The sequence below is a fragment of the Typopeltis vanoorti genome, chromosome 12 (assembly GCF_054136105.1).
Source record: "Typopeltis vanoorti isolate ZY-2024b chromosome 12, IOZ_Tvanoo_1.0, whole genome shotgun sequence".
Classification (NCBI taxonomy): Eukaryota; Metazoa; Arthropoda; class Arachnida; order Uropygi; family Thelyphonidae; genus Typopeltis; species Typopeltis vanoorti.
The window spans coordinates 98,300,593-98,327,516 of record NC_143560.1 but is presented as its reverse complement, the minus strand read 5'-3'; the positions used below and the strand labels follow the sequence as shown (position 1 = coordinate 98,327,516).

The window sequence follows — 26,924 nt, the reverse complement described above, 5'->3', positions numbered from 1 at the left end:
AGTAACAGATTGATTTGAAGGAAAATTGTAGTTAGGGAGTTAGTAATGATGTAAGGTTTTCATGTAGTGCTATCATATCCTCTACACCTCTTGAGGGTACATGTCAGGAATTTGATGATGAACAAAAGAAACATAAATATAGTACAAGTGCAAGCTGAAAATTTAATAACATTATTAAAATTAAGACAACAAACATGAATTGCCCATATTTAAGTCACACATAAAATAGTAAATAATTATCAGTAATATCAAAAACAACCCTAATGAGAAAGATGAGCCTGATGTGCTGTGACCAGTTTATTGATATTTATCTCTAAATGTGTCTGCAGCATTCTTAAATCACCATGATCAGCTATTTGCAGTCGGTTTCTTTTTTTAGTTAAAAGATTTGTAATGGCACTGAACCCACGTTCCACTAAATATGATGATGGAAATGCAATTAAACTTTTTTTTACTACAGCCCACAATCCAGAATAAAGTATGGTACCTGTTTTTGAATTTTAATTTCAATTCTTCATTTGTTGTTACTTCTGTCAAGTTCTTCTTGTAATTGTAAAGATTCTTCTGTGTTTGTACTTGAAAACGCATCTAAAACCCAATCGGTTATTTTCATTTAAAGAATATCTTTGAATCGTTGGTTGAAATCACAATGGAGAGCCTTCAAGTGCTGACAATAGCTAAGCATGTCTTCATGCCATTTTTCTGCTGTTGATAGATTTGGAAACTGGCTGAATTCTCCTGATCCTAAGTTTCATTTGTACAGGACAAGTTTTGACACAAATGCAGAAATAACAGCTTTTGTTTTTATTAAATTCAGCTCATCTCCTTGGAGCTGTAGATTTATTTCATTAAATTTGTTAAACAAGTTGGTCAAATAGGTTGGCCTGGTTGGCCAAGTAGTTAATGTATCTGTTCTCCAGCCAAAAGGCTGTGGGTTCGAATCCCGCCATAGGCATGGATGTTTGTGATTGTCTTTGAGTTATGCGTTTTGGGGAGAAAAGATTACCAGCTGTATACCACATTGATGGAACTGTACTCCAGGAAATAGACTAAGCCAGAGATGTTGGTGGATAAGGAGCTAAAGTTTAGAGGGCACATTGCAAAAGTGGTTAAAGCAGCTCGTCGGATTACTTTTTACTGAAAAATAATTTGAGCAGAGACAAGGGTTATTTTACCTCTTTATTAAGCCTTGATAAGACCCCATCTTGATTACTGTGCACAGATCTGGCTATCTTGGTTTCTTTGGGATGAGGAGGTGGTGGACAGGATCCAGAGGTGAGTAACCAAGATGGTAGCAGTCTATGGAATGAACCTTATGAGGATAGGGGGAAGATTTGTGGGTTATACAAATTGGTTGAAAAGCTGAAAGGGGTGATATGATTGAGGCATACAGATTACTGAAGAGTTATTACAAGATTAATACAGAGGATATTTTTCAGAACAAATATGGTGGGAGAACTAGGAGCCATTGTTGGAAATTGAGCCAGAGTGTGAGGACTATAGATTTTTTTGCTTGGAGAGTGGTGAATGAGGCAGAATAGGTTGCCAGAGTCTGTTGTATATGCTATGACTGTAAACGAGTTCAAAATAAAGTGATAAATACTGCACAAATGTTGGTTAATGCTTGGGATGATGTTTAGGCTTCCTGCTTACTTTCAGCTCTTCAAATACTTGTATATACATGGAGTTTATAAACAAATTATGTCAAATGAAAAAATTCTGTCTTTTTATTACTAGCAATGTGATTCATACCCTAGTAAACTACAGAGTAAAAAGTGATTTGTACTATAAAGAACAAGATCAATATATCTAGAGGGTAAAAGCTACATTTTTTTTTGCAGTCTGTCATATACCCATGCTGTGTACACTAAATTAATTCACTTAAATCCAGATAGCTATAAAAATCCATCGCTGTTTCCAAGAGTTCAAGTGACTGTACTGTCTCAACAGTAGACAGTTTATGCCTCTACAGCTTGCTGACATTGATGTCAGTTCACCCAGATAGTGCATATTAAGTTGGAATGAGTTAGAATAATATCAGAGTGGAAACATTGAAGAAATTACTAAATAAAATAAGTGCCAAGTATGATTTATAATATTTGTTTTTTATAATACAATCAAAAACTGTTGACTGTAAATTAGAAATTTTGAAACCAAAAAATTTTGTGCATACAGTTATGAGGCACGTGTGCTCTCCCTTTTTTTTTTTTGGACCAGTGTGCACGTGCACACAGCTTAGAGAAAACATTGGCTTCCAGAACATTTTGCACCTTCCTGTTATTTATTGTGCATAGTCATACAAAATCTTATGACTTTAGCTACATTTACACACTGCTTTGCTTTTTTACATCTCTCTGTATTCTCTCAGAGTACATGCTGACTTACTTGCTAGGAACTCATGATGCACTTTTCTTTCTGTGACTGCCTCTAACTTCCTGAGTCCATTGGAATTCTGATTTGCTATCCTTATGGACAACTTCACCATGTTTCTTTGGTTAAAATCTTCCATGTTTTCTTCAGTCACCCAGGTTTGGTCATTATTTTCACTCTTTTAATTTTTTTTTCTCTCCAATAATGTGTATTTCTTTTCAATGTGATATTTGTTTTTATCCTACTCAATAAATGGTGATCACTTCCTATTTCAAATCCACTGTGTACATTTGTATCCTGAAATCATTCCACAATAACATAGTCAGTGAGACTTATTTCTGGTGTCTTCTCTCCATGATGTACATAATCTTTATATTGGAACATGGAATTAGTAATGACTAGTCCATGTTCTGAATGGAAATCCAACACATACTTACCATTATTATTAGCTGTGATCTTTTCTCCAAATTTTCTCAAAACATTTCCTGTGTGGTATTTATTTCCTACTCTATTTGGATCTTCAATAATGGCCAACTTTTTCTTTGTTAGTTTGTTTCTTTGTTTCTCTAATGACTCAAAAAGTTTCTTCATTAGTAGAACTTTGTGCGATCATAGACACAAATAATCTTATTGTTAATTTCCTTGTTTTTATATGGCTCACATCATTTACTTGAAACTGCCTGCCATTCGAGGAGATTGTTTCATGTTTAGTGTTGAATAATATAGCTACTCCTGATTATCATTGCCTGATACTTTGTCATAAAATACAGTATGTCATAATACATATAATGTATTGTATTTGCCATTTAGAAGAATCTCACCTATTTTTGTTCTGTTCCCATAACACCAGTTATGTCAATTCTTACAGCTTATCTTGAATTCTTCTGATGCTTAGTTGGAGCTTGTTCCATAGTACAGAATACAATTTGGTGCTAAATCCGAAATTTCCAAGCCATCCCTCTTTTGTTTATTATACAGGTAGATAACTATTAATGGGATACTATGAGAAAGTGAGGAGTGGACATTAGGTCAGAAGTTTTGGTAAGTTCTCCACTTTCCTTAAAAGGCAACTTAGAGGTCTCTTCACAATTATTAGCTTTGATCCTTAAGCAATGATGACAAGAAATTATGTTCTTATTTTCATCCATATTTTACTCTAATATAAGCAAACAAAAGTTTGTCTATGATATCCTCACAACTAAGTTGCTTACACATAGAAAGTCATGAAGATTAGTTGTGGTACTTCGTGTGCATACTTTTATTTGCTTTGGGTATATGGATGAAAACAAGAACATAATTTATTCTTTGCCATGACCTTGGTGAGTAATAATACTACTTCCAGAGTTTTCCATCTATCAGCAGATGTTATAGTGACATTCTACAGTTTTCATATAAAGTATGCTGAAATATTTCACCATCTTCATTTTTTTTGATAGTTATTGAAGGCATTTAAGAATTTCTTAACACTAAAATCTTTACAGGATGATAAAGATTTTAGTGTTAAGATCCCTTCTTCATTCTGCTAGATGCAACGGTTATAAGGGCCAGTTTATTTGTTTGGTGGAAGAACTCAAGATGAGAGTTCATCTTGAGTCAGATGGCAAGAAACAAAATCTTTCTGTCTCTCAGCTAGACAAACTTAACACTGAAAGAAAAAAAAAAGCATAGTAAAGTTCTCTCAGTTACAACGCATTTGAACTTTTTCTCTTCTAGTCAAGCAAGAGGTAGCAAAACCATCTGGTCTCAAAGGGATATCTGCAGTTTTTTGTATAACATGTATGATATTATGGTTCTGAAATAGTACCAGCAGATGTTTAGATAAGTAATAGGTGGAGCCGATTCTGTTTACTATGCATTTTGGGAACATTGTGGATGCTCTAATTTAAGTTCACCTTAGGCTGATTAAACTATTTGCTGTTACTTTGCACTACTCATTATATTGTTGACCCCCTACCTTTTATCTGCATCCAAACATTCATGTTATGTCAGCCATGAAGAGTAAGTTAATTATATTTAATTGTTTATTGGTTAATTAGAATGTTTCAGGTTCATACCCATGATGATGCATTGACTTCAAAGATCAACATGTGAATTTCCAAGAATGAAGCTCAAGTATAAAAAAATAAAATATTTAATGTAAACATATAAATATATACAATAGATGCAATTCAGTATATTAAGTCATTCTCTCTATCCTAAGGAAATCTGACAAAATCATATTCTCTATAGATTTATGGTTAGTAAATAATTTATAATATTCTGTATATCTAAATTCTTATTGCATACAAAAGAGAACTATATGGCCATTCTAAGAATAGCACAATATAAGCTGGAGAAAATTCTCTCTTATTCTCTGACTCTCACAGTTGAATTCATTTTTGAGGGATGATATCAAATACTATACAAAACACATTGAACATGGCATTCAGCTAAAATTTCTATGCTTTTCCTAGATTATATAGGAACTTCCTCTATAGTATTTATTCCATCACTATCTTCTTATATGCCTTTATTTTATCTCTATAGATTTTTTTTTTATTTCTATTCGTTCATTCATTCAGTCTTACCTCTCAAATTCCATAGACTTCATAAAAGAAGTACATGGGTGTCTAAAACCTAGGGATGAATACTTTTCTGAAGATTACAATTGCAAATTCAGGCGAATCAGCTTGTGGCAATTTGTATAACTCGCAATTTCAAGTAGAAAGAGAGTATACAATCAAAATTTTGAATTGCAGGCAAAGGTATCATGTGGTAACACTCAACAGTATAAAAGCCAAAAGACTGCATTAAGTGAGCTGTGTTTGAATGAAGCTCTTTTTGTGAAGGAATAGAGTTGTAAACTTGGATGTCTTGTCTTGTCACGTCTCAAAGACATCATCTAGATGATTTCATGCAGGGAAAAATTATTGGAAGACAGCAGAATTACTGATATTGCCAGAGAATTTGGAATCTTGCATATCTGGGCTCTGGGCAGCATTTCCAACCATTGGAATGTGTTGCAGATGTTTAAGAGGTCACCCTCACTCTATCACAGAGCGCAAAGACAGATTTTTGGTTATAATAGCAAAACGCAATCAATGCATTAAGGTAGGTCAGCATGTAAGTCAACTTTCAAGAATGGGTACATGAATACCTCGACAAACTGTGGCAAGACATCGATAAGTAGGCCTATACACCCAAAGGCCTGTAGTCTGCATTCCTTTATCCACAGCTCATCGTAGATAACAGCACGTTTTCAGTGGGGTTGTATCCATGAAAGTAATTTTAGTCTTTCCTCTGATTCTCTAGATGACACTTGATCTGGCATGAAGGTGGTAGTAGTACTGTTTACCATGACAAAAATGTCTTGAGAGGGATAAATATCGTGCCAGTTGGGGACATTATGCTTAATGGATGCACTGAGCTGCAAGTGCTGGTAAAAGGGACTATGAATGGTGAACAATATCGCAGCCAAGTTCAACATTATGTTCAATTGTTCAGTAGTACTGTAGGTGAAGAATTTGTTTTTATGAATGACAGTGCCGCACCATATCATGCATGTGCAGTGGAGATACTTCTGGAGACTGGTGATATTAATTGAATCAAGTGGCCAGCATTCTCTCCAGATCTTATCTCTATAGAATACGTTTAGGACACTGCTCAAAATTCCCCTACAGAAAACAAGGCCTTATCCTTGATCTGAAGGAGGAGTGGGCCAGTTTGCCACAAGAACTCCTGAATCACTTGGGTGCTAAGCATGGTATGATGTTATAAGGACTGCATCACAGTTCAGGGTGGACATATTCCATAATGAAATGTCTCTGCATATTTTTCTGTTAGCACTATACATTAATTCCTTAAGTACATCCTTAGGAAATTTGTAACATATTGCCAAAAATGTATTGCATTTAATTTGTACAAAATTTATAACACATTTTTTGCATAATATAATTTATTAGTATGCTGGTAAGAAATTTATGTCGATATTTGGCTGTAGTCATGAAAATATTTTCATATACAGGTAAAAATGCAGTTAATCCTTAGCTTTTGGACACCAGTGTATATCTTGCTTGACTTATATATCTACATATCTTCTACAAAGCCAGTTTCAAGGAAAACATCTTTCCTTCATTTGTTGAAGTAGGTATGAAGATAATTGCTCTGAGAAGAGGAGTACATTTAATTTGGTTGTTTCAAAGGCACTTCCAAGAAAAAGAACTTGCTATCTTGCTTGGAGCATATGCCACTTGTTTTCTACTTCTTTTTTGCACGTAACATTCTCACTGGCATATGATGATACATTGTATTTTCCTTCAATATTAACTTCACAGTTCCTCTTTGTAGAGCAAGTATAAATAGTTCTCCAAGATCACAGAATTTAACTTGGCAGTTCTCCTTTATCTTCTCTTGTGCTTGCTGACTAGTGTTCCCCTTTTGCAGTGACAGCTGTTCATAAATCTCCCAACTAATGTGCATGCTGATTATTTGAGATTCAGAGCAAAACTCATACGACAATATAGCTGCTGTTACTACAGCGATTGCACATAGAAGTGTATAGCACAGCAACACTACTATAAATAAACACACAATAATATACATTTTTTCTGTGTAAATTCCTAAGGATTACAATATTATGGTAAGCAAACTGACTATTTAAATAAATTTCAGTTTCTGTGGGAAATTTTCAGTATTTGAGACCACATTATTATGTAATTAAAGAGTTTAATAAAAATAAATTATTTTGTTATAATATTGTTTTATGATGTAACAAAACTTATCGATGAAATTTATACTTCTCAGTATAAATTTCAATAGTTTCTTACATAATGCAAGAAACCAAAGTTAGTTCACATCCAAGGCTCCAGTTCTCTTTTCCACAAGGCATTTTCTTTACTATATAATTCCATCTAATTTCAGTTTTGTTTTTCTGATGAATGATGACATCTTGGACTACATAAATGAACAAAACTTTTAAATATCTGTTCTTTTTCCATACATTGCTGTTTTTCACTTAGAACTTCATTAACTTTAATGCAAATAAAATGCAATCTTTTTTTCTTGCAAGAAAAAAAAAATTGTACTCAAATCTCATTATTATTATTACATGATACCTCCAAGGAGTTCAAAGACTCATTGAGTGAGAATAGGTACCTACTCTACAACTGTTTGTCTCCACTACTTAATCTGCCAACTACAATAAACTGCTACTACTATCATCACCTATACCAACCATCTACTGCCCACCACCACTAGTAATTTTTGTCTGTAAATTGCGTGTGTTCTCAAGGCCGATTTGTCTGTATCTATCTGGGATGAAAATTCCGAGTTTCCAGGAGGAAAAATCCCTTATACCTCTGTATGAGATTGGCTAACCCACCTTCAATTGGGGGGGGATTGAACTTAAGCCTTTTCCAGTAGGGTGCAATGTGTTATCGTTCTTTGAATGTGCTACGGAGATGCTAAAAACCCATATAAAGATTCCTTTTGTTGCTACGAGAATCAAACTATCAAACTTAGGCCTTTTCCAATTGAAGGGTACAACATAGTGTCATTCTTCCAGTTGCACTGCAGAGCCACTTTATTTTTATTCTTATTTTTTTCTCTAAACAAGATGAGATTTTGTTCTTTGGAATAATTTCAATCCACTTTCTCTAATAAATATATCTTACACATTACCTCGTCATTATTCAAGCATTTTTGCTTTAGGCCTTAATTTATTCTTAGAGCTATATTAACTAAAATAGTCAGGCTAACAAACTACATCTAACTTTGTTTCCTTAAGCACTTCCTAAAAATTTTTCACAGTGCACAGCATTTAGGCAAATTAATGATCTATCTCTCAGATTCTTACAGATATGTTACATTCTCTTTTACACAGGATACTCAAGTTCTGCTGCTTACATTTTTTGTGTATATTTTATTGCTTATGAACATGTGCATTAAACATTCACCATCTATTTATAGTTCATTTTCAGATTCAGCAGAATATTCTGTATTTGTTCATTCCTTCTACTGTTAACTTTAGACACAACCAACCCTTATTTATTTAATGGAATTTATCACACAAAAGAATGCTAGTAGTTTAAGTGCAAACATTTATTGAGAAAAGATCAGCAGTAAAATTGTGAATGAAAGTTTGGTAGTTAAGCTACTTTTGATGTGTACACTTTATTTATTATACAATCTCATAAAAATAAAATAAAAATCTGAGGGTGTAAAAGATTACAGGATGATCAGGAAAATGGGTTCTTCTCTATTCAATTCTGGGAAATGGGCATTCAAAGTTTGTCACATCACATTTCAAAAGTATGGGTTAGTGGGTATCCCTCATCTAGTAGAAAATGATATCAGGGACATTTCTGAAAGAATATTTTCAGAAATGTCCATGGAAGTGAGAAAAGGGTGGATGAGATGATTGTGATGGTAGGAACGAATGACTTGAGTGGTAATGTAAGTCGGGCAGCGAGAGATATGAGATTTTTGCTTGAGACTGTACGGAAGAAGACAGAGAGAGGAAAAATAGTGTGTGTGTTGCCTAGGTATGATAATGATGAGCTGAGCAGAAGAGCGGTGATATTGAATGGCATAATAGCGAGAATGTGTGACAAGAGAGGACTGGTATATGTGGATGCTTGGAGTGCGTTTGAGGAAAGAGAGGAGTTGTATGCGAGAGAACGTTTACATTTGAATGAGGAAGGGCGTAGGCATCTGGAGAGATTGCTGTTCTGAACGAGTCAGTGTGTCCCAGGGAGGATGATAGCAGGGGTGGCCTCTTGTGGGAATGGATACTTGGGAGAAGGGAGACAATGTCAGGTAACACTGAGCCCAGTGGAGTCTAGAAGGGATAAGGCTGGGTATAGAAACAATGGCATTTATATGCTGTATACTAATGCCAGGAGTATCCGGAATAAGGGATAGGAATTGGTGGCGCAGATAGCATTGGCCTGGCCAAAAATTATTGCGATCACTGAGACGTGGTTGACAGAAGAGGATATAAAAACAGGAATAGAAGTCGCTGGGTATAGCATTTTTCGTCAGGATAGGAGGGGAAAGCGTGGTGGTGGGGTGCTGCTTATGATAAGTGATGACCTATGTCCTCTAAGAGTGGAGAATTTGGAAGGAAGTGAGACAAATGATTTTGAGAGCGTATGGTGTGAGCTAGAGGTAGGCAAGACAGGATATTTAGTGGGGTGTTGCTACAGACCCAGGAGCACAGAGGATGGGGACCAGGAGATGTTTAGACAGCTAAGTTTGGCAAGTGCAAGAAGAATGATTGTTATGGGAGATTTTAACTTCAGTAGTATAAATTGGAGAGAGGAACATGCATGTAACAATAGGGGAATGGAATTTCTAGAATTCTTGAGGGACAAATGTCTTAGGCAACATGTAACAGAGGGAACAAGAGGTTCAAAAATTTTGGATTTGGTTATAGCATCAGAAGAGTTGATAATAACTGAGTTGACGTCTCTCCCACCAGTTGGAGAGAGTGACCATATGGTGTTGACATGGAAAATGAATAGACATGCAGGAGTATCAAAGAGACGGGAACTTATGTGGAATTATAAGGCAGGTGATTATAATAGTCTTAGACGTCAACTTCGGGAAGTTTCATGGAGGGAGGAATTGGACGGCCGGGATATCACCAGTGCGTGGGAAATTGTGAAAGAATATTTGTTATCAGCAATGGTAAGTTGTATACCACGAGTGAAGAAGAGGGCGCAATTTGGAGTAAAGTGGATGACAAACAACATTAAACAGGAACTGCATGCGAAAAAGAGGCTATGGAAGAGATATAAGGAGACAGGTGAAGAGAGGATGGGTGAAGAATATAAGACACAGGCCAGAAGAGTGACTCGTGTGGTAAGGAAAGCGAAACTGGAATATGAGAGGAGATTGGCCCTAAGATCCAAAGAAAATCCTAGGGAATTTTTTAGCTATGTGGCCAGTAGGAGGAGAAATGACTGTGGAAGAATGATATTGTGGGATAAAAATGGGAATAGAGTGACTGATGCAGAGGACATAGTGGAATTGTTCAATGAACACTTTATTGGAGTATTTCATCCTAGAGGAGTCAGTTTTAATGCTAGAGGGATAGGACTGGTACGAGGTCTGGAGGTACAGGAGGGGAGTGTGTTTCAGATACTGAGTACTCTGGATGTCAGTAAAGCTGTGGGACTGGATGGTATTTCGCCACGAGTTTTGAGAGAATGTGCTAGCGAATTGACAATACCTTTAACGTGGCTTTACAATGAAAGTCTGGCTTTGGCAAAGGTGCCCAGGGAATGGAAGGAAGGTAAGATAGTGCCATTGCATAAGGGTGGTAACAGACTGGAAGTGTCTAATTATAGGCCAGTCTGTGTGTCATCAGTAGTTGTTAAGATCTTGGAGAAAGTAGTGAGGGACCGTGTACAGCATTGGGCAGATGAGGGTAATGTTATCTGTGAGAATCAACATGGATTTGTGAAAGGACGCTCTTGTTTTAGCAATATGCTAGCCTTTTATAATAAAGTTACAAGAGCATTAGATGAGGGAAAGGCATATACTGCAATTTTCTTAGACTTGGCGAAGGCATTTGACAGGGTGCCACATGAGAAGCTGATATTTAAGTTGCAGCACATGGGTCTGGATGTCAGATTGGTCAACTGGATTCAGGATTGGCTGTCTGATAGGTATCAGAGAGTTGTGTATGGTGGAGCAGTTTCCAGGAGGCAGAGGGTTACAAGTGGGGTCCCACAGGGCTCAGTACTAGGACCTATATTGTTTAACCTTTATATCAATGAGATAGCCAGTGGATTGCAGGGGGATATTCAGTTGTTTGCGGATGATGCGAAGCTGGGAAGGATTATTAGTAATAGTGCAGATGTGGTAGCCCTGCAAGAGGATTTAAATAAGCTAGATAGATGGGCAAATGAATGGGGGTGTCAGTTTAATGCAGCAAAATGTAAGGTCTTGAGGTTTTTGGAAACATCGATGGGATGCTGCATACTCTATGGGAGGAGTTATGCTGGAGGAAGTAGGGGAGACAAGAGATCTGGGGTTGATGATTGATAGAAACCTGAAGTTTAGGGGACATATTGCAAAGGTGGTGAAGGTAACACAGAGGATTGCTGCTATTATGAGAAGGACACTGACCTGCAGAGATAAGAGGGTTATCATTCCGTTGTATAAGTCTCTGATCAGACCACACTTGGACTATTGTTCTCAGATTTGGTCCCCAGGATTTGAAGGGGATAAATTAACTGTGGAAAGGATACAAAGACGGATGACAAAGATGGTTTCAGGACTGTACAATGATAGTTATGAGGATCAGCTGAGAGAATGTGGACTGCAGAGTTTGGCGGATAGAAGAAGGAGAGGTGATATGATTGAGACTTTTAAACTGTTGAGAGGTGGTTACAGGGTTGACACTGGGGAGTTCTTTCGCTTGGTTGATCAGCGGGAAGGAGTGATGACAAGAGGCCATCCCTGGAAGTTACGAAAGGAAACTGTGAGCAAGAGGGTAAGGAGTGGTTTCTTTGTGTGGAGGGTGGTTGAGCCGTGGAATGCATTGCCTGATGGAGTGGTGGGAGCGAGAACGGTCAGTGACTTTAAAGAGTGGTATGATAAACTTTGTGTTTCTCAGGGGGGGACCTCCCCTCGATGAGTCTTGACAGACTTTATGTCTTAGGAAGGACCTCCCTCGATGAGTCTTTTGACTCCTTGGAGGCCTGAATAATAATAATAATAATATAATTTTCTAATATATCAGGAAATGGCACTGTTTATTATTTTCAGTGCAGAAAATTGGACATCTGTGTTAAGTGAGCATTGCATGGGGATTTAGATCTGTAGTGATAAAACTAGAACTCCAGCAGTTTTCTTGAGAATAGAGAGAATAAATATTGAGAATAGTTTCATCTGAAAAATGACTATGCAACTTTTCGCATAATCACAGCGAATTCAAAACTTTCAAAACCTCTTGAAGAATCTTGTGAAAAGTGGACTAAGGCATGTATAACTCGAAACTTCGTAAGAATGATTCAGACTTGTACAGTTTTTAAGTTTTTGAATATCCTGTAGATTTATGTCATGGTCTGCTGCGAACTACTGGTAACTGTGTGTGTTGTGTTTAACTAGAGAAGACCAAACTTGATATAAAATCATCCCTTTTGTTGCACTTTTGAATATGTTCCACATAAATTTCAGATTTTTCTCAAAAGTGTTTAACTCTTTGAACACTCTTGAGAAAAATCTGAAATTTATGTGGAACATTTTGGTTTGTTGCCATGACTTTTGTGTTGAGATTTAATGCCTAGAATGTGAAGAAAATCTGTGACACCTTTAGGGACTCTTTGATGGCTTTCTCCACATTAGCCATGGTATCTAATTTTGGAATCTTACATGGTGATAATGCAAAGTTTGAAATCTGATGAAAGGATGTTGAGTTCATAATAGGATATTGTACATGAAAACATGTTAATGACTATTTTGTTACAGGGTAATTGGTCACTGAGACTTTTTTTCCTCTATGATCATCATGTTTTATTGTTTTCTTCATTATTTCTTTGCTGCCTATAAGGTATGTGTTCTGATGTTTCATAGCAGCCTATTTAAACTGTTCCAAATGTTTGCAAGAAGGGATGAAGATACTACAATAATTCTTTCATAGTATGTGGCCATAAATCTTGAAAGTAGCTATGTAGTTTTATCAGTCATATTGATTCTTATATTCTCCCTCCTCTCTCATTTCTTGATTCATATCATTTAGAATTTTATAAATTATTGTATTGAAGAATTTTATTTTTCTTTTAGGATTTAGGATATATAAGACAAAATTAATTTTTGTTCTAGGTGTTTATCAGACCTTTCCAGACCCCTTTCCTCTCATATAATCCTAATATATCCTCAACCTGTTGTCTAAGATCTCTTTTATGATACCATCCCATCTGTTTGCCTAAGCATTTCAAATGTTCCTGTTTTATATACCCTTTAATTTTTGCTATAGTTTGCTTTCAAATGTATTTTCAATTGATTTGGTTGATAAAAACTTCTTGAACGCATTCCTTCTTAAATTATACGAGGGGGGACTGAAAAATTCTGATAAACACTTAAAACAAAAATGATATTAAAGCAACTGGTTTAGATTGGTGAAAAGCTTGTGCGCCGATTCATTTATTTTCGCGCAAGAAATATGTATCCAGTTGCAGCAGAAATCGCACAATATACCTTTTTTCCCTTCTTTGACTTCTGTTTCACAGCTGCAGCACTTCTTAACTGCAAGTGTTTTTTGTACAAAATAAGCAGCAAACAGAAAAGTAACAAAGTACTAAGCAGCTGACTACTACAGTACAACTCGTAAGTACCCATAGTCCATTAAATCTGCTATATTTTACAACTAAAAATCAGCCACGTGAAAGCGCTATGCCTACCATCCGAAATAAAGATGGCGGCAACGAAAGCCAACAACAGAAGACTACCTCAGGTCCTGTCAGCGTAGCGTCGCCGATCAACAACAAACCGAATGACATTAAGAAGTGCCACAGCTGTGAAACAGAAGTCAAAGAAGGGAAAAAAAGGTATATTGTGCAATTTCTGCTGCAACCGGATACATATTTCTTGTGCAAAAATAAATGAATCGGTGCACAAGCTTTTCACCGATCTAAACCAGCCCTACTTCTGTACGATGTGCCTCCCTTTCGTAAAACAGATACTAAACCTAGGCAAAAGTGTCACAAACCTCAAGCAGCAGCTTAATATCGTGATCGATACCTTCTCCTCCAAAATCAGAAAGTTGGAAACTAAGCTCGAGGACACTCAATGATCAGTGCTCGACCACAAGTGCACCCATGCCTGCTAACGAACTTCGTGAACTAATCACATCATCAGTACATGAGTCACTCGAGGCCGAAAATAGGAAACTCAATGCTGCTATCCTGAGCTTTCCGACAGAAAATGGTAAATCCCTAAAAGAAGACATCGGCAAACTTGCAGGAGAATGCAATTTCGATCCCAGAAACATCGTCAAATGCCATCGTATCAGACCCATAAACAAAAGAAAGGACGCAACAAACTATCCACATCTCGTGAAAGTGACCTGCAATTCACCAATAAACAACAAGCTAAAGGACACTTGCCCCCAGTTGCTCATACGTGCTTGACCTGATTTAACCCTTGCCCAGAGAGAACAAAGACAGCAACCCTGGAAACAACTAGAAGAAAAACGCCAAAATGGAGACAACAGTTGGGTAATAGACTACAAACAATCCAAACTAGTACAAAAACCAAGTGACACCAGTAGCCACTAAGAACACCAGCATGCAGACACAGCATAGGAAACGTGCAGTACCCTTGGGGTCAAATCCATGCCATACAGAACCTTGCATATCCACTTCACCAACATCCGTGACCTTGACTCTAACCTCAATGGCATCCACTACCACCTGCAGTCCACCAAACCCCATCTACTCTTTTTAACCGAAACTCAAATCTCACCTCTCCCCAGCACTATTCATCTTGACCTTCCCAACTATACACTATTTAACTCCTTTCGACCCAAGGGTGGCGTCTGTGCATATATCCGCTCTGACATACCCTGCCAGAGAACAACTAGCTTGGAATCGCCTGACTTTGACCTTCTTTGGCTGAAGATATCCTTCCCCCACTCGGTCAAATTCATCTGCTGTCTCTATCGCTCTCCTAACACCACCAATCACTCAGAGCTCTTTCATTTCCTCTCCTTAAAAGTTGATTTTCTCCAGTCCCACTTCCCAAACAGCGAAATCATCCTCCTGGGTGTTTAACGTCCATAACACCAATTGGCTTTCCTCTTCCAGTCATACAGATCCTGCAGGCAGAGATGCTGAAACATTTGCAGTTACTAATGACCTCATGCAAATTTGTTCAAAAACCGACCAGAATACCAGATAACCCAAACCACTCCCCAAATACCCTAGGTCTCTTCCTTACTAATGACCTCTCCAAATATGCAGTGAATGTAGTAAGTCCCTGGGTAATTCTGACCACAACTTAGTGCTTATCTCCTCTCCCTACACAGTTACTCCCACACAAGAGTAGTTTGGCATTATAACAGTGCCAAATGGGACAGTCTCAGAGATGACTATGCTTCATTCCCATGGTTAGACTATTGTTTCCGGTCTTCCAGTCCAGACATATGCATTGAATGCATCACCAAAGTGATCCTCATTGGCATGAAAGCACATATTCCCCACACCACTCAGACCTGCCGTCCCCTAACTGGACCCTGGTTCTCCAAAAAATGTACCAAGACAGTACAAATGAAAAATCAGGCATACCACAACTGGCTCAAATCAAGAACCCCATCCTCATTAAGTGCGTACACTGAAGCCCAAAACAAATGCAAGAAAACTATCAATACTTCCAAAACAGATTTTGAACGGGCAAAAAGCAGGGAGCTTGCAGCCTGTCCAAACAGAAGCTGTGCCTTTTGGTCCCTTGCCAAGGCAATTGGCCATAACTTTTGCCCTACACTATTCCCACCTCTATCATCCCAGATGGCTCATTTGCAACATCACCCATGGAAAAAGCTAACCTCCTGGCATCACACTTTGCCTCCGATGCACACATAACTGACAATGGCAAATGCCCTCCAGTCATTTCAACTGCCCAACATACAATGCCCCTATATCCTTTTGCCAAAAAGACATCACAAACCTGTTGTCTAAATTAGACACAAAAAAGTCTCCTAGCCCAGACTGAATTCCTTCTTGTCTGTACATCTGAACTAACTCCTATCCTATGTCACCTGTACACACTCTCTTACTCCACTGGTATATATCCCAAAATCTGGAAACTGGCCTATATTCAACCCATTCCTAAAAAGGGTGACAAATCACTGCCATCTAACTACTGCCCTATCATACTCACTTCAGTCCTATCTAAAGTAATGGAGAAAATCATCAACTCTCAAATCCTAATCTACCTTGAAGGTACCCGGCTATTAAGCGACCACCAGTACGGATTCTGCCAAAGCCATTCAACAGGAGATCTACTCTCATACATCACCCATCACTGGACAAGCGCTATGGAGAAATTCGGCAAATCCTGAGTAGTTGCACTTGATATCTCCAAAGCCTTTGACCTGGTCTGGCACAAAGACTTACTAAGCAAACTCCCATCATTTGGACTGCCTCAGGACTTCTGCAAATGGCTTGCCAGCTTCCTGTCTGGATGCACACTATGTGTAATGGTAGACGGCTCCCTATCCTCTCACCATCCAACTAATGCTGGGGTCCTTCAAGGCTCATTTCTCTCACCAACCCTCTTCTCTATATCAATGGCCTACTTCAGTTGACCTCTAACCCAATACACAGTTTTGCAGATGACAGCACACTACATTCCTCCCTTTCATTTGACAAACCCTACCCTACACAACTCACTTCAACCCACAGAACATCAACCACCACTGCCCTTAATTCTGACCTCCAAGCCTTCCTCCGATGGGGCTCAGACAACCTTGTCAAATTCAATGCTGGTAAAACCCAGTTCTGTCTTATTTCTCACAAAAAAGAACCATTTTCCCCCAGCATTGTTTTCGATAACACTCAAATTCACAGACGAGACGAAATTTCTCTTCTCGGAATTACTTTGACATCAAGCCTCTCCTGGCATAAACACATCACAACCATTGCATCCTCAGCTTCCAAAAAACTAGGTTTTCTCTTTCACTCAAGACGCTACTTCACCTCTAAACAGCTGTTAACACTATACAAGTCACAAATCTGCCCGGCTCTCGAATACTGCTCTCACATCTGGAATGGGGACTCCAAAAAAGCTCCCTCAAAATGCTTGACTCAATACAGAGGAGAGCAATTAGACTAATAAATGACCCATCCCTCACCAACTCGCTCCCCCCCCACTTTCACATAGATGCTTGGTCTCTGCAATCTGTATATTCTATAAATACTTTCACGGGAAAGGTTCATCCGAAACAGCATCAATAATTCCCCCACCCTGTACCAAGCCCATTGGAAGAGATACAGCTGCCACCTAACATCCTTTTACAGTAGACCTCGAAACCCATAGAACAAGTTTCTTCTCCTCATTCATCCCTGCTACTGCAGTACTGTGGAACAGTCTTTCCCCCTGAGTATTTCCCAAGGAATACAATATACAGGCATTCAATTCAAATGTAAACAAGTTTCTCCTTTCACAACCCATCACCCATATACGGTACTAACGTACTATAGGTTGACCAGCCAACCTCCTGTATATGGGCCCAACATAAAAAAAAAAAAAAAACTGATATAACCACATCTTGAAACATATGGATTAATCATATTGTAATAATTTATTTTTCTTTTAGGATATATAAAAAGACAAAATTAATTAGAAACTTGTTTACATTTACATTAGTTTTATATTATCACTGCCATCTCAGCTAGTTTCCTGTTACCAATAAAAGTTTCGCATATACTTCACACATGAAAAAAAGCTTAAACAAGTTCATGTGGGGAGATTATAACTTGCTTGCAGTGGTAAACAACACGCCCTCCCTAACAGCCACTATACTAGAGAGGCAATAAAAACAAGTACTTTTATTATGGCAGTGAATAAGGTATGAGGAGTCTGTGTAATATATTTCTCAACAACTAGTGCAATTAGAGACAACTGGGATAAAAACACACTAATTAATGAATCACATGTCCCCTCATACAGAAACTATGGTGTATAGACTGAAACAAAACCATATGTTGCATGGGCAAACACAGTATCTAACTAAAAACTATTGTTATTAATTAGATGTGTGCGGGTTCGATTTCCCAAGGCAGCAATAAAATTCAACCAAACGTGTTAAAATTCGTAAAAGTGTTAAAACTAAGTAATATATATATAATCAATGTTTTGGCAGTTTCACATATGGAATTCGGTTGATGAGAGTTAGCATTTCAACTCAATTGTCAGCTATGCTTTTATCTTTCGGTTGCGCGATCTTTTGTTAATACCACACCAATCATATGCACGTTTTAATAACCTGCCTTTGCTGTCTGTTTCGCGTTAGGCTTAATTACCTTAAAGGGAGAAAAGTCACAAAAGAGAAAAATGTTCCTGGTCCGGGGATCCCCTTATTCAGGTAATATTCACTAATTTCATGTTATCAGTCTGTGGTGTGCCAGTATCGGTAAGTGGTGATATTGTTTGATCTATTCTACGTTAAAAATATTTAACCCTGAGATGGATAAGTGGCTGATAAAAAAAAAATAATAATAAAATAAAATAAAATAAAATAAAATATATATATATATATATATATATATATATATATATATATATATATATAAATTCCCGTGAACAATCGGAAGAAGCAGAAACAGACTCCAAAAAAAAGGACAGTATTTCACATGTTACCAGAACAGCCCAAAGTAAGAAGCAAAAAAATGTAATATATGCATTTGATTTTTGCAATATTCGCTGTGTATATTTTGTATTGAATATAAATACAATAAATATTATAATAATATATCTCTCTATTACGATTTTTTTTTCGAGGGGGGGCGTGAAATATTTTAATTTTTGCAAAGGGGGCCCTGACATCCAGAAGTTTGGGAAGCACTGTTCTAAGAGACTGACTTGGAAGCAGTCCTCTTTAGTTTCCTTTTGTTATTCTCAACCATGAGAAATTGGATTTGTGAGACTAATAGGGAGTGATAAGTTTTCAATTCAGAACTTCTAAAACCACTTGTATCAAGAACAGATTTTGCTAATTCATTATTTATTATGATGTAGTCTATTGATCTATTATTCTCTTGTCATCCAAGTATATTTATGACAGGTCTTTGTTTAGGAAAAATGTGTTTAAAATTATTAGGAATCAAGTATTACTGAAATAATACCTGATTAGCTTTTTTCAATTTCTGTTTAACTGTTTGCTTGCCATTATACTAATGATTGAATTTGTCTGTTGCCAATTCTAGCATTTAAATCTCCCATTACTGCTTGCAACAATGTAAAATTGGCTCTGGACCACGATATATTATATTGGCATTTAATGCAATTTGCTTTTGGTTAGCAAGACCTTGTTTGAATTTCATGGAGCCTTTATAACTAAAACCTTGTTGACCTCATAGCCTTAGTTAACTGCTTGGCTGTAATTCCAACCAAATTAATTTTTTAAATTAAATACATTGAAATACCATAACTAAAGATTAATACTTTTTTTTGCTTCAGATGGAGGACTATAAACAAGCTGAATAAAAAGACGATGTAATTTTCAGGCAGCTGCTGTTGAATAAATATACTGTAGTAAGGAAAAAATAGCATGATGTGATTTGTCAGGCACAGGCAGCCACGCTAAATTTATTTCTTCCTTTTATATTCTTTAATACGATGCCACTGAGTTAAGTCTGGCCAGAGACAGAGTAGAAAACATGAACATAAGAGCAATAGGACTGACAAATGAGAAAATAGAGGGAATAACTTTCCTTTTAAAAAGTTCATCCACTTATTTCTGAAAATTAATATAAGTATTTCTAAATGACTTACCATGCATTTTTCTGCCTTATTTGTTTTTTATATTTGTATATGTACACTCAGTGGACAAAACATTACAGATAGGGGTGATGGGAAGTTGACTGGCACTCCTGCACAGATGGTAAATAAGTAGACATTAGGGCTTCTCAACAGTATATCACAATCAATGAACATGGGTAAATGTAGCAATCTTAGCGACTTTGATCATGCGCGAAACAGATGGGTCATTCTATCACCCTAAGGTTCTTGAGGGGAACCATATCAAGGGTCTATTGCAAGTATACCATCAACAGATGTACCTGCACCCAGCGAGCAAGTGGTGGTCGACCACATACCATTGATGACCGGGTCGTAGACTGTCCAGGCTTGTACAGACCAACTGCAGGGCAAAGGTGGCATAAACGACAGCTTCAATGTCAGAGAGCCAAGCAGCATCAGCAAGTGAATGTACACTGTACCTTGCATACCATGGGCTTGGGAGGTGACACTCTAATCATGTACCACTGTTCACAGTTCATCATTGTGCCTTGCCTGGTGTCAGGACCATCAACTGAACCTCTGCAGAGTAGACCAGAGTTACTTGATCTGAAGAATCCCGTTATCAATTGTACCAAGCTGATGAGAGGATGAGGGTATGGCATTGACAGCGTGAGGCCATGTTCCCTATTCTGCTAAGTTAGCTTTGTTCAAGGAGGTGGTGCTCTGTGATGGTTTATGGATCCTTCTCATGTGGTACATTAGGTCCCTTATTGTGTCTGGAGAGGTCCTCAAATGCTGCAAGCTACCAGAATGTGCTGGCTGATCACCTACATACTTTCATGGCCTTTGCACATCCTGCATCTGATGGTCTGTTTCAGCAGGACAAAATGCCACCCCACTAGGCCACAAATACCCTAGCTTGGGTGGTCACCCTTGGGGGGACCACTACATGATCCAAACTCATCTGAGTTTAGGACATCCAGTGGTTCCTCCAAGGTCCCTGGATTTGAATCTGATCAAATCTCTCTCTCTGGGATGTCGTAGAGTGAAACATCAGATCCGTGTATCCAGGGCTGATGTCTAAGGCACAGTTGTGGACAATGCTGCAACAAGCATGGCTGGAATTACCTCTGGCAATTCTCCAGCATTTGGTAGATTCAATGCTTCAGAGAGTACGGGCTGTTATTTGCACTAGAGGAGGACTAACATGCTATTGGGTAGGTATCTCTAATTGTCCATTGAGTGTATATGTTTTGATAGAGGACTAACGTGCTATTAGGTAGGTATCTCTAATTGTCCATTAAGTGTATATGTTATGTGTTATAAATAGATGGGCTTAATTAATGCTGGCAATCCAAATATTAATTAAGATATAATTAAATAACATATATTAAATTCACATGCTTCGATATTTTATCTTCAACAGATATTGACAGTTTATGTTCGGGATATGCAGCTTTTGTTGTTGAAAGAGCTGCAAACAAGTAAGTGCAGTAATTTTGTTTTCAAGTTCAACTTTTGCAAGTTTCAAAATGAAATCATGATATCAAAAGTTTCAGGTTCTCCACTTAGGATGGTCAGTACAGTAGTATATACCATAACTCCTAAGCGGCTATCATATATGGAAAGACTGCTCCTTGTCGAGATTCACTTTCCTGAAGTAAAGTATGTAATCTATGTAAGGAATTACTTTTTTGCTTAGCTGGTGGATTATATATATGCAAGCAAACAGTTAGAACATTAAGATAGTCATCAGCTATTTGCTGTCCACTGCTGTCTGAAAGCCTCCACCCAAAGTCCTACATTCCATCCTATCTTGATCTTTTCTATATCATAAAGTTCCAGCCATCTGTTTAATCTCATCCTCCCAATGTTTCTTTGGTCTTCCTGTAGTTCTCTATTTCTGGGGCACCATTCAGATATTGTTTTTGTCGATTTTTGAGTATTACTTTTTACTGTATGACCCACACATCCACCAATTGAATCTTTTAATTAGTAATTATCTTTTGATTATCATTTAGATATTTAATTAAATATCTTTTAAAAATCTCATCCTGGTCTGAACTGTAACCTAAGTTTTGTACTTTTTATCTTCATTGCTAATACCAAGCCATGATCTTTGTTTTCCTCTGGGTAGTCCTCAACTCGTTGGTAATTTTTTAGTTAGAATCTATATTCTTATTCTTATTATTCATGACACCTCCAAGGAGTCCGAAGACTCACCGCAGGAGGACACCTACTATTATACAACTGTCTCAACCGCTACACCGAACCTCTACTACCAATCATCTCGCTACCTATACTACCAATCATATCACTTCCATATGTGATGATTGAAGGTATACAACTGTCAAATATTTTACTTTTAAGGTAGGTTGGAATGTCCTCTTGGTATTTTTCAAGCTGTTATAAGAATTCAACTGATGCTACCCATCCAAGTTTAATTCTTATTTGTTCCTGCTTTCATAGATGCAGTTGAATATATGGCTAAGTATATCAATAAATTTTTCTCAATTCCCTGTTGTTGTTTTTTAATTTACTTTTTTTAAGACTTCTAAAATAGCTTATGTTGAGATTGAATGTAATTTGTTTTTGGAAGTTTTTCCATTTGGCATCTTTAATTTATAGTATAACCAAGAAATTATATTCTTGGTTTAATCCTTTATCCAAGTATAAGCAAACAAAATTTGCACCTGAAGTATTTTCAGGATAGGGCAACTCGTATATAGAATATAATAACTTCACATCACTTGCCTTAGTATCCCATGCATTATACATGTCCTTATGGACATGTACGATGCTGCATCATGGGAAGGGTTACTACCCAGATCAGTTTCGAACTTTATCGAGGTTTTCATCACTTGGATAATTGATTTTACCAAGAATATAATTTCTTGGCATCTTTAATTTATAGTATAACCAAGTGAAAAAACTTTCTACATCTATCTCTAATCCAGAGTATTTTAATAATAAGGTATGACACCTTTTGGCTACTCATATATGGAAATATGACTTCTGCATTACTTCAACCTTGGTATCCCTTTTTGGGTCTTGCTCCCACTGATGAGATCTCAATGAAGGTTGAAACGAGTCTGGGTAGTGACCCTTCCCATAATGCATAACATTATACATGTTTGTAAGGATATGTGCTTTGCATTATGGGATACTAAGGAAAGTGATGTGAAGTCACTAGTTTCTATATACAAGTTGCCCTGTCCTGAAAATACCTCAGGCGCAAACTTTGTTTACTTACACTTGGATAAAGGATTAAACCAAGAATATAATTTCTCGGAATCTTTAATTTATGTAATTGGTTTTGTATTCTTCTGTTGAGAATGATTTTGTAAAAATTTTGTATATTATTGAAAGGAGGTTAATTGCGTGGTAATTTTTAATATCTTCTCTGTCTCAGTTTTTAAAAACTAGTAAGAATGGCATCATTCCAATTTTTTGGTATTATCTTCCATAGGCAGGATGTGTAGATGTTACTTAGCAAAGTCATGACTAGTTCACTATCTGCTTTCAAAACTTCTATTGACATCTCACCTTCAATTACTGCCTTTCCAATATTCATGCCTCTTGCATATTTCTACTAAAACATTAGGGCAATTTCTATCTTCCTCCATTTTTACTTTCATATTGGTCTAAGTTTTGGGAGTCGTCATATAATTTGGTATAAACAGTTCTGCTCTTATTATATGTTCTGTCTTTAATTAGCATTCCATTTTCATCTTTTAAGCACTATTAATTTATTTTGTCCTATCAACTCTCTCATCAGTCTTTGTAAACTCATACTGTTTCAACTTTTCTATTCTGTTCTGATTTTTCTTGTTCTAAGTTTCTGATTTCTTGTGGCATTCTTTTCCTTAATGTTCTGCATAGCTTGGGAATTCTGTTCTTATCTTGTCCCTTTTTTTTTTCTAAAAAGGTTTAGGGGTTCTTTGGATAGTATTCTTTTGTCCTTCTTTTGGAGTAATTACTTAAGTCTCTAGCTTTATTCATTAGGCTTTCTGATATTGTTTTGATGGTTTTTATTCTTATCAATGTTAAACTTTTTTTTTTGGAAGATTTCTTTTTTCCTACACTTGGTAAATAAATAGTCTTTTGGTTTGTCTTTCACATCTTTTGTTGAGAACAGTTTGATCTGCGAACCATTTAGTCTTAGATGCCTGATTACACACAAGCATCTAAGACTAAATATGTGCAATTTTTAGATTTCTAGTGAATTTTATCCTCTCCTATGTTTTTTTTTCTTCTTCTTCCTTTCCCCAAGGGATAGACATTAATCTAGTCCTAACTGTTGGAAATTGGTTAGCATTCGATCTTGATTGTGTCACCAGTGAATTTAGTTTGATCTCTGATGGCAAGCATGGATGAAAATGCATAGATATGACATAACCCTGGTCATGTCATATAATATTAAATACTGGGGAAGTTCTGTAGTTAATTTTCCTGAGTTGTGAGGTTAAAAACTCAAACTTATGAAAGATGGAGGAATCCTACCTGTCAATCTTACTTGCACTAGACATTGACTAACTTAAGAACCAGATTAATTTATTGCGCATAAATACTGTACCTGTCAGAATAAATATTTATTATTCAGTGCGTGCATGAAATTTTCCCCAATGATGCCTGGTTGATAGCATTTTTTTGCTTGTTATTTCTAAATTTAGTTTGCTTATCAAGATCATTTATATGCAAACATTCTGATTTATATGGTTAGTTTATAAATAAGTTGTTATATCATTGTTTGCTCTAAATTAAGCTTTTTTATTTCATTTTATATAAAATGAAATTTATTCATTTATATAAAATTTTATTTATATAAATTCATTTTATATAAAATGAATATTATAATAAAAATTTCTTCCTCCCATAGGGAGGAAGAAAAATAATAGAGGTGGGGACTCTTTACACTAGGCACCAAACATTTATGTATAATTCTGGGAAGCTAGAAGTTATCTTGTGACTAAATGAAATAGAACTGGGGGAAAAAAACAACAATTAATTCTTATAATTTTCATGAATATTATATTCCATTGCATGGACTCAAATAAATGCATTTCACATTCAGTATAACATCATTATTATCAATAACTCTCATGGATAGTATCTTAACCCAAATGAGAAATAATGTTAAAGAATCAGGCATGCCAGTGTGCCAGTGTAAAAATAATCATAATTTATCGTTTCTTAGCCAAATAAGAAACTCAGAGTTTCATGCCGAATATAGTAGAAACTATATAAAGTTCGCTGATTCCATGCGTAAGCAAATACCTGGATACTGCAGCAACTGACCCTAAAGGTAGTGCAAGCTGAGGCAACTCATGTCTAAGGTGGAGCAGGCTCTGATCACTATTCTTGATATTTACCCATAATGTGAACTTATCTCCTTTGAGCTGTATTTCTGTTCTACATTATGAGAGAAGGTCACTACCCAGACCGGTTTCAACCTTTATTCAGGTCTCATCAGTGAGTAGGTAGACCTAGTTAATATCAAGTTTGTAGCGAATAGAACTTACAACCTTTCTATGAGTATTGCCGAGAGGTGTCCTAATAAATTATTAGAAACTCTAGAAACTGAAACTCTTTGAGTTTCTTATTCGGCTAAGAAACGATATGGGATGTAATATCCCTTAACTTAAACAAGTCATATATCGCCGAACTGAAGCCTTTGGCTCTTCATATATCTAATAATTTATTAGGACACCTCTCGGCAATACTCATAGAAGGGTTGTAAGTTCTGTTCACTTACCAACTTGATATTAACTAGGTCTACCTACTCACTGATGAGACCTGAATAAAGGTTGAAACCGGTCTGGGTAGTGACCTTCTCTCATAATGTAGAACAGAAATACAGCTCAAAGGAGATAAGTTCACATTATGGGTAAATATCAAGAATAGTGATCGGAGCTTGCTCCACCTTAGACATAAGTTGCCTCAGCTTGCACTACCTTTAGGGTCAGTTGCTGCAGTATCTAGGTATTTGCTTACGCTTGGAATCGCCGAACCTTATATAGTTTCTACTATATTCGGCATGAAACTCTTTGAGTTTCTTATTCTGCTAAGAAACGATATGGGATGTAACATCCCTTAACTTAAACAAGTCATATGTCGCCGAATTGAAGCCTTTGGCTCTTCATATATCTCATAATTTATAATTATGAATCTTTTTACAATTGTTTCTCTATCTTGTATATCATTAGTTTTGGTTTCATAACATGTACATTGGCACTTACGATGTGCCTGTTATTGATATTGTTATTGTCAAAAGGAAATGTAAAGCATTTGAGAAATTGATGTACTTATTAGATTTTGATAGTTATGTTACTTTCAATCCTTTTATTGTAGTTTAAAATTATCAAGTGTTGTGTTTTATAAAGACATTTTCATAATGCTAATGGATACAACATGTCAGTCGTTATATGTATGCTTGCCACTTACATCGCCGAGTAGTTTGATGGGTGATTGACAGCTCAGTGTGTTCAGTATACCAAGTAACAGAAAAAAAAAAAAAAAAAGAGAGAGAGCTAATGGAAGTTTAAGAACGCACACCTGAGAAATTTTGCGCTTAGAAAGTTTAAAGTTTTTACATGACAGTCAGAGGAATATTAATAGAAGATTTCGAAAAGGAATTGCAGAACTGTGAGTCTTTAAACTGGAGGAGTTGAGACTGTCAACTATTTAGTAAATAAAAGAAGATATTGCAGTCAATATTCTAATTGAATGTTCGAGGAAACGCTGATTGGAAAGTTTCATCTGTCTTAAGGACACTGGATCTATTTGTTATTTCTACTGGAAAAGCAATGGAATTAGCTCAACTTAGATATGTTGTTTATGAATTAGTAGAAGAAACTTTTTTCCTCTGGTACAAAATTAGTAAATTGTGCATCAAATAGGTAGAACTGAAAGAGGTAAGAAATATTTATACTTCAGTGAGACAGGAGGAATAATATTGCATGCTATAATAAGGGAGAACAAATCTCTTTGTTAGGGCAAAAAAAGTCCTAACAAAGAAATTGACTATGAACATTTTGTTACTGTAAAAAGTACAGTCTGGTAGATGTGATTAAGGATATGTTAAACAATCCAATAATAAGATGAGT

The 26,924-nt window shown here is 36.6% G+C and overlaps 2 protein-coding genes across 2 annotated transcripts in view; one reads left to right on the top strand and one right to left on the bottom strand.

The window, feature by feature from the left end:
* Window positions 1-26,924, bottom strand: part of Elp3 (elongator complex protein 3) — a 292,722-nt gene that overhangs the window by 20,282 nt on the left and 245,516 nt on the right. The window lies entirely within an intron of this gene.
* The window catches only part of Erk7 (Extracellularly regulated kinase 7), a 193,545-nt gene that overhangs the window by 117,876 nt on the left and 48,745 nt on the right, over window positions 1-26,924 (top strand). Inside the window, exon 7 of the mRNA XM_090401876.1 lies at window positions 21,245-21,302. Within this exon, the coding sequence (XP_090258002.1) occupies window positions 21,245-21,302 (58 nt within the window). The remainder of the gene's footprint in view (window positions 1-21,244; window positions 21,303-26,924) is intronic.